At 40.9% G+C, this 13,691-nt stretch overlaps 3 protein-coding genes across 3 annotated transcripts; 1 reads left to right on the top strand and 2 right to left on the bottom strand.

The window, feature by feature from the left end:
* Positions 1–13: 13 nt before the first annotated feature.
* Positions 14–7,873, bottom strand: LOC106311769 (clustered mitochondria protein-like). The gene is made up of 27 exons (XM_013749047.1): positions 7,744–7,873; positions 7,233–7,493; positions 7,074–7,135; positions 6,775–6,964; positions 6,543–6,683; positions 6,305–6,455; positions 6,043–6,236; positions 5,841–5,942; positions 5,163–5,298; positions 4,924–5,052; positions 4,389–4,719; positions 4,191–4,295; positions 3,816–4,043; positions 3,593–3,733; positions 3,239–3,370; positions 2,976–3,146; positions 2,809–2,895; positions 2,587–2,715; positions 2,318–2,434; positions 2,118–2,186; positions 1,866–2,024; positions 1,715–1,771; positions 1,597–1,637; positions 1,356–1,475; positions 884–1,193; positions 624–803; positions 14–525 (listed from the first exon to the last, which is right to left on the bottom strand). The coding sequence occupies exons 2-27, from the start codon at positions 7,486–7,488 to the stop codon at positions 205–207; spliced, it is 4,059 nt and encodes a 1,352-aa protein (XP_013604501.1). The 5' UTR covers positions 7,489–7,493; positions 7,744–7,873; the 3' UTR covers positions 14–204.
* Positions 7,874–8,386: 513 nt separating this feature from the next.
* On the top strand, positions 8,387–9,193 carry LOC106312742. Its single transcript, XM_013750368.1, has one exon. The coding sequence runs from the start codon at positions 8,608–8,610 to the stop codon at positions 9,058–9,060; it is 453 nt and encodes a 150-aa protein (XP_013605822.1). The 5' UTR covers positions 8,387–8,607; the 3' UTR covers positions 9,061–9,193.
* LOC106312741 (SURP and G-patch domain-containing protein 1-like protein) lies at positions 9,155–12,076 on the bottom strand. Its single transcript, XM_013750367.1, has 9 exons — positions 11,985–12,076; positions 11,222–11,647; positions 10,928–11,057; positions 10,683–10,789; positions 10,285–10,446; positions 10,047–10,193; positions 9,773–9,967; positions 9,487–9,665; positions 9,155–9,404 (listed from the first exon to the last, which is right to left on the bottom strand). Exons 2-9 carry the CDS (start codon positions 11,622–11,624, stop codon positions 9,378–9,380), a joined length of 1,350 nt encoding a protein of 449 aa, XP_013605821.1. The 5' UTR covers positions 11,625–11,647; positions 11,985–12,076; the 3' UTR covers positions 9,155–9,377.
* Positions 12,077–13,691: the final 1,615 nt, after the last annotated feature.

Raw genomic sequence — 13,691 nt, forward strand, 5'->3', positions numbered from 1 at the left:
AAAAAAAAAAAAAAAAAAAAAAGACCAGACATAGCTGGAAGGGGGACTTGCCCAAACCGTTGAAACATATAATGAAGAACAGAACAAAAGTTTTGTGGTACACAAACAAGTCTTCTTATCCTGCAATGGACTCACCAAGTGAATGACAAAACCAAACTCCACTACTTAGAATCGAGCAACGTTTCATTCCAACGCTACTAAATTTTACTTTTTGGCTTTTTGCTTCTTCTTATCCAATGATGTTAAGCCAGCTCCCAACCCTGCAGGAGCCTCCACGTTCGTTGTTTTCTTAGAAGAAGCTGCAGTTCCTGGACTGATCAGCTGAGATAGCTGTTGCACTGGAACACCACTCTGGGGACGAACCAGTAGCCCCTTCGCAGCTGCCTTCTTCCTAACTTCAGCTGCAGCACGAGCCGCTCTTTCATCAAAACCTCTGCCACGAGGTTGAGCCTCTGCCGTGTTGAGAGCATTAGCCCTCTCTGCGGCTGCTGCGTTTTGGAACGCCTGTATCAGGTCTGGCCGTGACTGTTGCACCCCCAATCAGGAAAACGATTACATTACTATAAACAGTTTTGTGATTTCCACCAAAAACACTCCAGAAACTAAAGCTGCAAGTAAGATACCTTCAAGAGATCGATAGCCTTTTTCGTGTTGGCCGCATCGACTGCCTGTCCTTTCTGCTTTTGTGCAGTCTTCTGAACCTCACGCATCTCAAAAGTCTTCATCCAGTTTTGAGAGTCTTTTGTTCTGGAATCATCCTCTCCCAATTGTTTGACAAGGATATCATAGGTTTTCTTCTCATGCTGACCAAAACAAAAACAGTTTCTTAAGAAGATGAGACAAAAAAAAAAGAGGATTCAAAGCCTTAAAGAAGCCGTACTACCTGTTGCGAGAGCTTGAATAAACCCATACTGTTGCACGCAATGGCAAGAGCGTGGTAGCATACTGCAGTCTGAATGTGTTCCGGACCAAGAAGCCTCTCATTTTTCTTCAAAGCGTCTTGAAGATAGCGTAGAGCTGTGTCCATTTTGCCCATATCCTGATACATCATGGCGACATTTATAAATGTGGCTGCAACATCCGGGTGATCAGGGCCAGATGAAAGGCCGAGTAAAAGCAAGGCACGGCCCATGTTCTGTAGAGCAAGCTCTGTCTGATTCAGCCCATGATAGAAAAGAGCCATATTGCCATAGCTGCAGTTCAGATACCCCCAAGTAAGTAGACATATATCAAACCAGAGAAAAGAACAGGAGCGCACTGCAAGTCCTGACTTTGAAATGTCAATAAACTGGAGTCCTACTTCTAATGAATTGTGAAGGATATATAGTAACTAGATTCAGTAGCAGGCTTGTTACCTGTGAGCAGTATCAGGATGGTCTAGACCAAGGCAACGCTCATTTATGATTAGTTCCTTGTGTTGCTGCATTATGGCACCAGCCATATCTCCTGCATGGTACAAAACCATGGCCAGGTACCTGAAAAGCATAGAAAGTAAAAACTTGTAAGGCAAATAAAACAGAAAACCGTAGATAATAGTCTAAATCAAAAAAAAAAAAAAAAATAGATGAAAGGTGGAACATCAGGCAGTAGGACTACCTGCAGCAGTTTGCAACTTCCCTGTGCATTGGACCAGTCACCTGGAATAAGATTAAACATGATCATCAGTTTTAGCTTGATAATATGTGGACAATCAATAGGATGTATGACCACTTACCTGTTGAAGTATCGAAAATGCCTCTGAGAAAAACGTGTAGGACTCACTGAGCATACCCTACAAGAGATTAATCACTTTAGTAAAACAACAGACCTTCATGATGCATCAGGCGACGGAAACTAAAACAATTAATTTGAAATAGCAAAACTACCTCAGCCAGCTGGACCTTCCCCATCTCAACGAGAGTTTTAGCCTCAGAGCATACAGGGACAGAATGCTTAACAACAGCCCGAAGATCCAACACATCTGACGCGTCAAAAGGCGAGGCAGCACCAAAGTCGTATTTGCGAGCAGCAACACTGATGCCAACCTGTTGCCCAAAACAAATAACGATTAATAACAATAATTAACTGACATTAGTAACAAAATTCTGAAGGAGCAAGTTATGTGTTTCTCTACTTACCTTTTGGCAAAGGTTACGGAGTACAGGTACATTTTTAGCTGTAGTTCTTGCCTGCTCGGACAACTCAAACTGAAAATAAGCTCACATTAGCTTCAGGTGGTTATAGTAGGTAAAAAGTATAAGTAACTTGCTCAGAAGGGTGACAACACTTCAAATAGACAGTCGATAAAACAAGTTTAAATTGATAATGATTATTATACCTCAAACTTGGCTTTGGCAAACTCTTGAATGTCAGACCATAGAATGTTGGAGTCAACCATCATATAAGATGCGAGACTTTTCTTTGCAGAAGCTTTTCCTTTCCCTCTTCCTTGACCCTGTTCAAATTTCAAAGGTCAGTATAGTACCTTATACCAATCAGAAACAATAAGTATGCTTTATAGACTGCTCCAAAGAACGAAATAGCATAATTCAAGAAGAACAAACAAGGAACTATATAGATACACAGACTTTGATAGTGCACACGAACCTTCTTTTGATTTTTAGCATTCACGTTGTTGGTGCTAGCTTTTCCTCCAGTAACATTTCCAAAGAGACAATTTAAGAAATGTGAGACTGCTGCACCAATATCGTGATCCTCTATATCTCTTAGAATGTCCTGCAGAAGCAATGTAACAACTTTACTAACGAGCTTGTCTCTTGTTCAACCATGTTTGTTGGTAGTGTCAATTTTACAGACTTTATAAACTACCTTGAGAATGTGCTTGGCAGATCTTACGGTAATTTCATTCAAACAAAGATCCCACAAATGAGGTAAATGCTTCACTCCATTAGCAATCTGATCATGTACAGCCATTGTTAATTACGTCAGCCATGGAGATTAATTTTACAAAACAACATTGGAGATGACGAACTTACCCTTCCAATATAACGAACATTGACACCATGAGAATGGAGTGCTTCAGTCAAAGTTTGACCATCCATTGGGGAAACCTCAAGAGCGCAAAGATCTGCTATGAATTTTGGAAGCACCACATCCACAAGGTATGAACTAACTTTCTTCACATTTTCTTCATCAGCAGCTATCTCCTGGTTAACCCAAAAATTAATAATTAATATTAAATCAGTTACACAAATATAAGGAAAGATCTTGCCACAGCACCTATAGCAACATAACATACCTCTTGCGTGCCACCTAATTTGAAGTCAGTGAAAACATTAGGGTTAAATGTTATTTCATCACATAGTTTGGAACTTTCAGATGATCTGGCTGCAGAATCCGCAGTGGTATCTTGCTTTTCTGCAACAGTTTTCTGTAGATGAAACAAAGATATCAGCAATTACAGTGTCTTGTAAACTCAGTTACAGCTGTTCTCAGACATTTCTTTTCACCGAGTTCAACTGTATTAGCAATGTACTCAGTATTGTCTACTAACACAAATGAAAATAGTTATTTTCATCATTGTTACAGAAGCCAATCCTACTTGGTATTTTGTCTGTGTGCTTTCATTTCACAAACAGAGGTTAGCCCGTACCTCAGAAGTTGACGCTCCGTTTTCCTCTCCATGGCTCAATTCATCACCCGACTTAGAAGTATCAACACTAACATCAGAAGGATCAGGAACAATATCCGTCCCTTCATCAGTCTTGGTTTTACATTTTGATTGAGATTCAGCCTTCATCATGACATATGTACTGATCAATACCTCTAATAGTAAAATGAATGAAATATGTTTATAAGGAATGAAGAATCTGTACCTGGCAAAATGAAGTGATAAGTTCTGGTCTTAGTACACAAAAGCGTGACTCTGGACCCGTGTAATTAGCATCCCGAGGCGTCACTCTCATTAAGTCCAGAAGATAATGTCTGTTGTCACTCCCAACAATCCCCTTGCACTCCACTGGTGCAGCTAACTTGAAGACATTCTCGGAAGCATCAATAACATCATGTTCCTTAATGTGAAGAAGTTTTGCAGCCTCAAGCACCTGCAGAAGGAATAATTCAGGAAAAAAAGAGTTATGTTAGAACAAAGGTGGTCGTATACTAAAGATGTGTAACAATATTGTACATACAAATAAATACTAGTCTAGAACTATCACACTAATGACTACAACATCCAACAGCAAGATTACCTTAGCATGAAAATCTTCATTCCAGCATATTTTCTTGCCATTATCGACTGAACCATACAAAAGCGCATCTGATTTATCCCCTTGAAGGATGCCTGGTAGAACACTCTAGAATACACATGAAAACACATTGCAAGCTATTAAAATATACGCAAGCAAGATCAAGAAAGAAGAATTGGCAGTTACAGCATTGGTACGAACCTGAGCAACAACACGATGACCTCTGTAGTCAATAATGGCCATAGCCAGATTATATAACCCTGGTACATCTGCTTCTTGATACAACTTTGTGCCTTTCAAGTCGTTGTTTGCAGAGGCATAGGTTGCCTGCTCATTCTCTACAAGAGGCGCCTCATTACAGCAGTTAAGCTCTGCACTGTGTTCCCCATCGCATGTTCCTTCTTTGCATGGAACCTTCTCAGATGAGGGCATTTTTTCAGTCACCGAAACATTACTTGATGGACGTTTCTTGGATAGCTGTTCAATGTCCGCATCAACAGCAAAACTGAAAAAGATATTGTTGTGCACATACCTACAACAGTGGAACAATAACAAGTGTTCAACACTGAGACGCTGATGCAAAATACAAAACGTAGAAATCTAAAAGCTCCAACTCATTTTCCATGTTTAAGCAAAAAGAGAATGATAGGATTTCATGGTAACAATGAGCAAAAAAATAAAAGATATGAGTTCACGGTTAAGAATCAACGATAAAAGCCAAAGGATGAACACTGACATGTGCAGACACTCTGGATCAGTTGGATTTATGGGTGGTATACATCGACTGATAACACCAATTGCTCCGTTAAGCGCCGCATCGACAAAGTCGGAAGAAACTTTGTAAAGAGCTCTGTCACGTAAGATCCTGCAACGAAGGAATTTATCAATATGAAGCAAACTCTAAAAGGAACAGACTGCCAAAATAAAAAGTTTCACGGAACCAAAAAAATCACTGTAATCAAAAATCACATGTACCTCTCCTGAGGAGTAGCATGAGGGAACTCCCTGCATGATTGCAACTCCTCGTTCCAATCTCTTTGCATACCAATCAGCTCACTACCATAGGAAATGGTCAGTGCTTCTTCTGCTCTGGCTGCATCGCGCTTGTGATCTGAGCCAGATGCAAGAGCTTACATCAGATATAACATTACCGTATCTTTGTGAAAATAGGTATAAAAGTCGGATCATGTTTTGAAATTCCAAATAAAAGAGGAACTTATCTTCTCATACTATTTATGAGCAGAAGCGCATGTTGTATATATAAAATAGAAAATGAGCATGCAGACGAAGAACAAGCAACAGTTTGGACAACAAACTACCAATATATTAACTCACATAAAATTAGTCGGAAATTTTTTATCAAAATTATTCTTAGAGCGAAATATAACTAGGACCTTAGGATGCAGTCACAGATACAGACAAGAAAGAGGCAAAGTTTTCTTCTAAATCCTAACCAATGTAGGTGTGCCATGTTAATATCTCAGAACCATAAACAGTGCTTATAACACGAAATGTGGAAAAACGTCCTCTAAAAGAACCAGTCGAGCTGGCCACAAAAAGAGAGAGCCAAGCTACTAAAACCAAATTACTATGCAGCAAGAAAAAACATACTATAATATTCAAGTTCCGTATGTGCAAAGTTGATTAACTCACCGGGAACAGGATATGGTCTTAGCCATGAGTGTGGTGGCAAAAGTGATTGAACATTTTCAAAGGGATGTGCAGAGGCTTTCTTTTCCATGACCTCGCGAAAAGCTTTGTAGTCAAAGTTTTTTTAAAAAAAAGAGATAATTAACAAACTGAATGATACTAAAGTAAACAAACTATGAAGAATTACATATATACTTATTCCCACCTTTTTTAAACTTAGAGCTAAGTTTTTGCAATAAACCAATGAGTGTAGCTGTTTCGAACCCAGATTTACTCGGCCTAGGATCGAGAATATTCCCGCCGCTAGAATTAACGTAAAAGGCCTTTGTTGTGCCCGTGATACAGTATTTGTTACCTTCAAGCGTCACAACATCCAAATAGATTAAGTCTCCTACAAGCCTGTCATAAAACAAATTATTATTAGATACTTATAGCCTCTACATAAGTTAAAAGCAGAAGGTGCATACCTTCTGTGGCTTGGAGGAGGGTTGAAGGACGAGAAGACAATGCTCTCCACACATTTGATCTCTTCCGTTGGAGAACTGATCAACTTCCTGAGCGAGGCAGGTACATCTTCCATGAAACCGAGGCAATCAAGCTCTGGGACGTTGGGTTTGTCTGATTCAGAAAAGAACCGTTCAGCGTGCATGAACAGCAAAATTATTAAGTCAAAACACTAAAAAGAAAAAGATTCAAATCAGAAACCTCCAGGATTCTGAGCTTTGTTCAGTGCTGCGTCATACTTCAAGGCAAGCGTAGTAGACAGGGAGGAGTGGAGAGTAGAAAGCGAAAGGAGGTCTCTAGCTCGGTGAACATGAGCCCTGATAGATCTATCATCGTACAACGCTGTGAGAAGAAAGAAAGAAAGAAACAAATACAGTCAATTGTCAAGCAACTAGTTTTCAACTTAAAAGAAACACAAATTCTTAAAACATACCAGCAATCATTTCCAATGAACAACCACCAGTTGTGATGTCAGCAACTTCAGAAATCTCATTATAATCTTCAAGATGGTGAGACTCAGTCTCCTTATTGCGGAGCAACAACTCGTAGCAAGTGAAGTAACATGTCTCCGGGGCATCAAGAAGGAACTGCCTTATATCCATCACCGAGTCTCCAGGGTTCAACTGAAAAAAAAAAAAAAAACAGATTAGACATATTCAGTAACTCCCACCAATATTATAAACAGAACAATAATAGTAAGTAAGGTAAAAAAAAGAGAAACTTTGAACTCACTTGTAGCTCCATTTTACCGCCACTCTGTGTTTTGACAGAAACAGGATAAAGACGAAGTTCACCTGTGAAACAACAAGCATATCAACAAAAGAAAAAGCTGAATGCAATTGAGAGATAAAATAAAACGAATGCTACCTAGAAAACGCAAAAAGAGCTAACCTTGTTTAGGTTGATCATCTTTACTTGCTGCTACTGCTTGTGATTCGCTATCGTCAGCGTTAGGAACCGGAGGAGGAACTTCATTGGCTTCAGGGACGGTAGCTTCAACAGCGTTATCAACGGTTCCATTATCAGAAACAGAAGCAGGTGCAGGAGCAGCAGGAACATCGGATTGAGGAGCAGAGTCAGTGGGATTGGAGGCAGAGCTCTGAGCCGCAGCTCTCTTGGCCTTAGACTTGTTCGATTTCCCAGCCATTTCACCTAGAGAGAGAGAGAGATCAATTATCTAGTGAATTAGCATAAGCACAAAGCAAAGTGTCGAATAAACAAGCGGATATGAAGCAAGAACGATTGAATTTGAGAATCTCATTCATTTTTTTACGGAAACAGAGATAAAGGAGCATCTGAATCGATAAAGGGTAAAAAAAAAGTCGCGGATGTGAAATCAAAAAGGAGATATAGCAAAAAGGGTAATTAAAGGGGGTTTTAGTAGAGGATCTAAAGGAGTTACCTTGACGGGGCAAAGAGAAATGGGATGACGGCGGCGGCGGAGGAGAGGTGAGGTTTAAGGAGGGTTGAAAGTGATAGAAGAGGCGGCGGCTGATGATTTTGCTGACTCTTTATTAGAAGCTTGAGTTGAGCTAGGGAGACCACAGCTAGAGAGACAGGAACCAGTCACTCTCTTTTTGGGCTTTTATTATCTGTTGGGCCTTCGACGGGCTTTTCTTTTAAACAGGGGAATGATGATTGCGTAGTTTATTGCTAATCATCTGTAATTAAGATTCCTCATTAACTAAAGACGACAATAGCATATGGGTTTGATTTGATGGTACGAGGAACCGGTGGTCTCTCAGTTAGTACCGATGCGGTTTCGATTTTTTGTTTCTTGGGTTGTGGAGGAGTATGTGGTAATGATGTCTTAATCCTTTCTGCTATACAACTACTGGTTTTGCCATGTGTCTGTTACAGTCTGTACAGGACTGCTTTTTACAGATAAAAGTCTACTTTCCACGTTTATGAATACTAAACTAACCTTTGGAACTTCCACAATGCTTTATAAATAACAAAAGACAGCATACTAGCCACATTATATTTATATACAAGTATATCGTTCATCAGTGACACAATAATTCATATTCCCACATTATGCTAACAAAAGTATAGCTTTCAGTTTTTATTCTACCGAAATTTAACAATACTTTCACTTACTGATTAAAAACTCTTTAACGTTTTATCATAACACCACCAGTGAATGTTGGTAAATGGATGTTTAAAGCTTGACCGAAGATTGAAACTCTAGGAGTGAGAAACACACGTCGTAACCGTGAGGCTTATTTGGGTTGTGAGGTAGGAGAGAGGTGCTACACAGCATGATATGACACCCCTTCATAGTATAAAGAAGCATCATCATCTCGTTGCACATCATGCATCATCCCATTACACTATTATTGTTTACGTGATGAAAGCCGTGAGAGTTGTTGGGTTAGCTATGGCACTGCTCATGACCATAACGGTTCTTACCATAGTCACTGCACAGCTCGAGGACCAGCAACCACCTCCACCGATGTTACCCGAGGAAGAAGTGGGAGGATGCAGCAGAACATTCTTCTCAGCACTGGTTCAGCTGATACCGTGTAGAGCAGCAGTGGCTCCTTTCAGCCCAATCCCACCGACCCAGTCATGTTGCTCTGCTGTTGTCACACTTGGTCGCCCTTGCCTTTGCCTCCTCGCCAATGGACCTCCACTATCAGGCATTGACCGCTCCATGGCTCTTCAGCTTCCTCAGAGATGCTCTGCAAATTTCCCTCCTTGCGATATCATTAACTAGAAGTCTAGGACCAACCTATCATCTTTTCTTTTTGTTTTTCTCATTTACCTTTCACTCTAATAAATACGCTGTTGAGAGTATTATTGTCCCAGACTTTAAAAACATTAATAAAGATATAAGAATAGAGATCTCAGTCAACTCCAATCCCAACAGATAAAGATCTTTTTGCAAACAAATCCAATCCAAACAAACACTTCAATTTATCAGAGTAATATAAGAACTTGGAACATTATATTTTAATAGAAAAGCAAAGATCAGCCGAGGCTTGGTGGGGTGAGAGATAGCTCATGATTGTCTGCCAGCATATTGAATGGTTCTTAATAATAAGCTTTCCTCGGATTTCCCTGTAAGAACAATTGAGACAAAAGGTGAGTAAAGTGCTATTACAAAAAAAAAAGAACTGGGCTAAAAGATAGGTGAAAGTACCAGTGGGTTGGGTCTGTGTTTGTAACCCAGCATCATTCGCTTCTTGTACTGCTCGTATATATCATCCTCAGGGTTAACTTCTCCTGGAGCAGAAGCCCCAACTCCCAAGTTGTTAGTCTTTACATCGCCTGCCATTATCGGGTCTGCCATACCCTTTCTAGAGCTTCCTATACCTTCACCTGTAACCCACTCCTCCAATTTTTTTAACCTCCTTGTCTCCATAAGGGAACAAGATACAGAAAGAAACTAGGTCACAAGTTTACAGATAGAGCGAGCAAGTAGGCACCTTCTTTCCAACCCATTTTTGACAAGAGCTTATGTCCGACATTATCTGCTTGGATCTTAGCCTTCTCAGCTGCCTCCTTTGTGGCTTTCAGTGCAGCTACATCGTCACACTTTGCAAGGAACTTATCTAGCTCTTCCGGTGGGATATAATCACCCATGTGATGACCTCTCTTTCCGGAGTCCGTGGAGGGAATTGCTGAAATAAAACATGGTTGAGCGATAAGGCATTACAGTTGCCTCAAAATAAAAGAAACAGAAATAGGATTCATTCTCACCAGATGAGCCTTGAAGAGAAGCTGGCGGGGGCATTTCATCTTTTGATTGCCTAGGACGTCTCATCTTCTCTTCTTGGGCAGCCTTCTTCATGTAAAACTCCATCATTGAAATAGGGTCTGCAGCCCTCGGCGCACTAAAAGAGTCGCCTGCGACGTAGACAAAATTTAACCCACAGTTAAAGCTAGATGTTCAATAAAAAGAGAGAACCTAGGCAGACAAAAAGGCTAACTGACATACTGTTGTTAGGTCTTGTAACTGATGCCTGAGCAGATCTAGAGGAAGCTCCGGATTCTACAGAAGCATCATAGAGAGCCGAAGCAGGGATCTGATAGCCTCTTTGTTGCTGAGCTGGCTTTTGAGAAGTGATTGGTGTTGTGGACATCCGAGGGCCTGCATCACCTGGAAAGATAATATGAAGGAATCCAGCGTTAAGAATATACCGAACAAGCAGCCTCACATTATACACATACTACAGAGCATACATAATTCTTATTATAACTCTATATGTTGTCTGAAAAAAAAAACAAGGGATGAGGCATATTTTCCATGCACAAGCTTAGCTAAACATATTCTGAAACAGTTAAATAACATAAAGAAAACAGTTGCATAAATAAACACAGGTGTGTAATAATTACCACTATGAAGTCCACCAGATTCCTTGGCTTGTGAAATAGATTTTTCCTCTTCAGACAGCCTGAATGCATAGTACTTGTAATCCGCACAGCTCTCATCAAAAAGGAATCTGGTTGGGAAACAGGATACAAGATGCAGAAGGTCAACAAAATCACACGAAAACACCTATGCGTGTAATAGATGGAATCACGAAACATTAAACCGCGATGCTCCAAAAATGCTCCAAAAAAAATGAATTTTCACATACTTAAATAGTGTATCCCCAGGATTCTTTTGGCGTGTGACATCCTCGAATGCCCTTCCATTCTTGGCAACAAAGCTTGCTAGTTTATCAGCAGCATTCTTCACAGTAGGATCACTGGGCGCAGGAGGAGGTGCTGCACATCACTTATAAACTGATTAATACCGAGTCCATGAACAAGGAATGCAAACCACTCTTGTAGCAGTCGAGGCAGATATTCCAAATCTTTCCAGCAATTGGATTGTTGGTTAAGGAAGACACTGCACAAAGACATATATTTACTATGTAAACAGCCATTACCAACATCTGACACTTTGGCTGACTTGGCGGGTGTGTCTCTTCCCTGCTCTAGCTTCGGACGCTTAGCAGATCCATGATCAATTTTCACATCCCCTTCATCCTCGTCCTCTTCTTCACCAAGCTTTACAGGAGGTGCAAGAAGCTTAGACTTTTGCTTCAAGCTGAAGGCAAGCTTACCACCTTTCTTCTGGGCATCATTGGTCTTAAACCCAATGGAAACTTTAGTAGCAGAAGAAGGCCTAGGATTAGAAATCCCAGATATAATCTTCACAGGCTTGGACTCCTCTACAACATGAGGAACCTTATCCTTGGCGTCATCCTTCTCCTGTTGAAGCTGTCTGAATCTTTCCATGAAGGACCCATCATTCACGAAGATGGTAGGAGGAGGTGCTCCTTTATCCATTGCCAACGGTTCAAAAGCTCTCACTGCTCTACAGATAGGCTCTCAAACGATTTAGAAAAATCCCTTGATAGAAATTGCGATACAAGGAAAACAACAAAGTAAACGTATTCTTCTGATTTCAATAAAAGATAATACTTTTCGTCATGGATTCAATTGAATTAGCAAAATCATATCAATCGAAAAAACAGTCTAGAAATCTCATCGGAATCAAATAACAGAAACCCAGAACCAACTAAATTGCAGGAGACCCTAGATAACAATCAATCAATCGACACGGAAGCAGATGAGCTCAATGAAGATCCACATACTATTGATTCAGAGAAACAAATCGAAAACACGAAGAACAAGCGATCTTATCACCTTGCGGCGGTTTCCGGTCAAAAGTCGTCGGCCAAAACGCAACGAATGGAAGGATAGAATCGGAATCAGAAACTCTGATTTTGCGTCGTGCGTTTGGTTGCGTATGAACATATATATAGGAGGCCTTTTCATTTGTTTTTGTTTTGCAATTAGACACCTAAGGTTTCATATAATTATAGTAAGACCCCAAAAGTTTTATGTCCCGTCTAGGGATGGCAAAGTTGGTATTGGAACGTGGGCCCGGCCTATTAGGGTTTGGTGCGGGGCGTGTTTGGGCGAGGGATTTCATGACCCACAAAAAAGCAGGCTTTGCAGGCCAGAGCTCAAGCGGTACCGTGTTCGGTGTAGGACGGCCCACAACATCCGCGGGAAAGCCCAAATCACCCGCATTTAGACGCTTCGTGTGCTTTCTTCACCGCATCACCTGAAACAAAAAGAAAGAGAGAGTGAAAGGTGATGGCCCGATGGAGCTCCGACGATGACCGTGGGAAGAAATGAAGCTCTGTCGATGGTTTGGAGCTCTGTCGATGGCCGTTCGATGTCCTAGAGGCGAGAGTGCTTGTGGTGACCACATCGTGTTCGAGCCTTCTCTTCTTCACCGAGACACCACCGGAGCTTCTCTTCTTCACCGAGAAACCACCGGAGCTTCTCTTCTTCATCGATCTACCACTGCATGCTGGAGCTTGTGTTCTTCATCGATCTACCACTGCATGCCGTAATTTCTCTTCTTCATCGAGCTACCACCGCATGCCGTAGCTTCTTTTCTTCACCGAGCCACCACCGGAGCTTCTCTTCTTCACCCAGCCACCACCGGAGCTACTCCTCTGCATCGAGCCACCACCGTAGCTTCTCTTCTTCACCGAGCCACAACCGGAGCTACTCCTCTGCATTGAGCCACCACCGAAGCTCTAATGAGTCATGTTTCGGTTGCCTCCTCTACTTGGTAAGCATCTTGAATCTACTCTGTTTGCTAATGTTCAAGCTTTCAAAACTGATTGTTTCTTTGTTAAATTTTGGTTGTAGATTGATGTCATTGTTAGTCAGATGGGAGCTGCGGATGCAACTACTTTCGATGGGAGATGCGGATGCAACTACTTTCGATGATCTTTCCAGCCAAAAGGTATATAATTTCTTCCTCTCATGAACTCTAGACTTAATCTCATATATTTTGATTACAATTTCTGCTTAGCTTAGTCTCGGTTCTTGATGTGTGTGTGTTTGTGCTTAGCTTAGTCTCGGTTTAAGTCGAATTTAGTTGATGCTTAGTTCATGTTCTGTTTAGTCGAGGAGTGATTGTGTGTTACTTGATGCGAGTTTAACGAAACATATACTTTATATATCATCAGCCTGAAGTTGTTAATTGAAGAGTGATTGTGTGTTACTGTCTTCTCTTGAACTGTCTTGTGTTGAGTATGTCTTGTCATGAGCTAAGCATGTGTCTTACTGATAAGTCTTTTTATATTGTCTCTGACTCTCTGATATGTTTTTTTTTGTTTCTTTTTTGTATATGAATATGTTTTCTCTCGAGATGATGGTGAATAAGGAGGTGTCAGGACTTCATGTTACCAGCCTTTCTTTCGATGGTGAACAAGGAGGCTTCAGTACGACAGGTTAGTCGCTGACTCGATGTCTTGCTTAGAACTCCCTGTGTTGATAGGAGAACTCGCTGAATTGATTGGAGAACTCGCTGTATAGATAGGAGAACTC

Source organism: Brassica oleracea, chromosome C8 (genome assembly GCF_000695525.1).
Source record: "Brassica oleracea var. oleracea cultivar TO1000 chromosome C8, BOL, whole genome shotgun sequence".
In the NCBI taxonomy this organism is placed as follows: domain Eukaryota; kingdom Viridiplantae; phylum Streptophyta; class Magnoliopsida; order Brassicales; family Brassicaceae; genus Brassica; species Brassica oleracea.

Bases quoted from the DNA above. Each gene is read 5' to 3' on its own strand.
- LOC106312741 (XM_013750367.1), bottom strand. From the start codon at position 11,624: ATGGATAAAGGAGCACCTCCTCCTACCATCTTCGTGAATGATGGGTCC. The intron at 10,790-10,927 runs GTATGTGAAAAT...TTTCCCAACCAG, and splicing joins CCTGGGGATACACTATTTAA to ATTCCTTTTTGATGAGAGCT. The intron at 10,194-10,284 runs GTATGTCAGTTA...TCTACGTCGCAG, and splicing joins AGTTACAAGACCTAACAACA to GCGACTCTTTTAGTGCGCCG.
- LOC106311769 (XM_013749047.1), bottom strand. From the start codon at position 7,488: ATGGCTGGGAAATCGAACAAGTCTAAGGCCAAGAGAGCTGCGGCTCAG. The intron at 6,684-6,774 runs GTATGTTTTAAG...TTCTTCTCACAG, and splicing joins TTCATTGGAAATGATTGCTG to CGTTGTACGATGATAGATCT. The intron at 5,299-5,840 runs GTGAGTTAATCA...CATCTGGCTCAG, and splicing joins AAGACCATATCCTGTTCCCG to ATCACAAGCGCGATGCAGCC.
- LOC106312742 (XM_013750368.1), top strand. From the start codon at position 8,608: ATGACACCCCTTCATAGTATAAAGAAGCATCATCATCTCGTTGCACAT.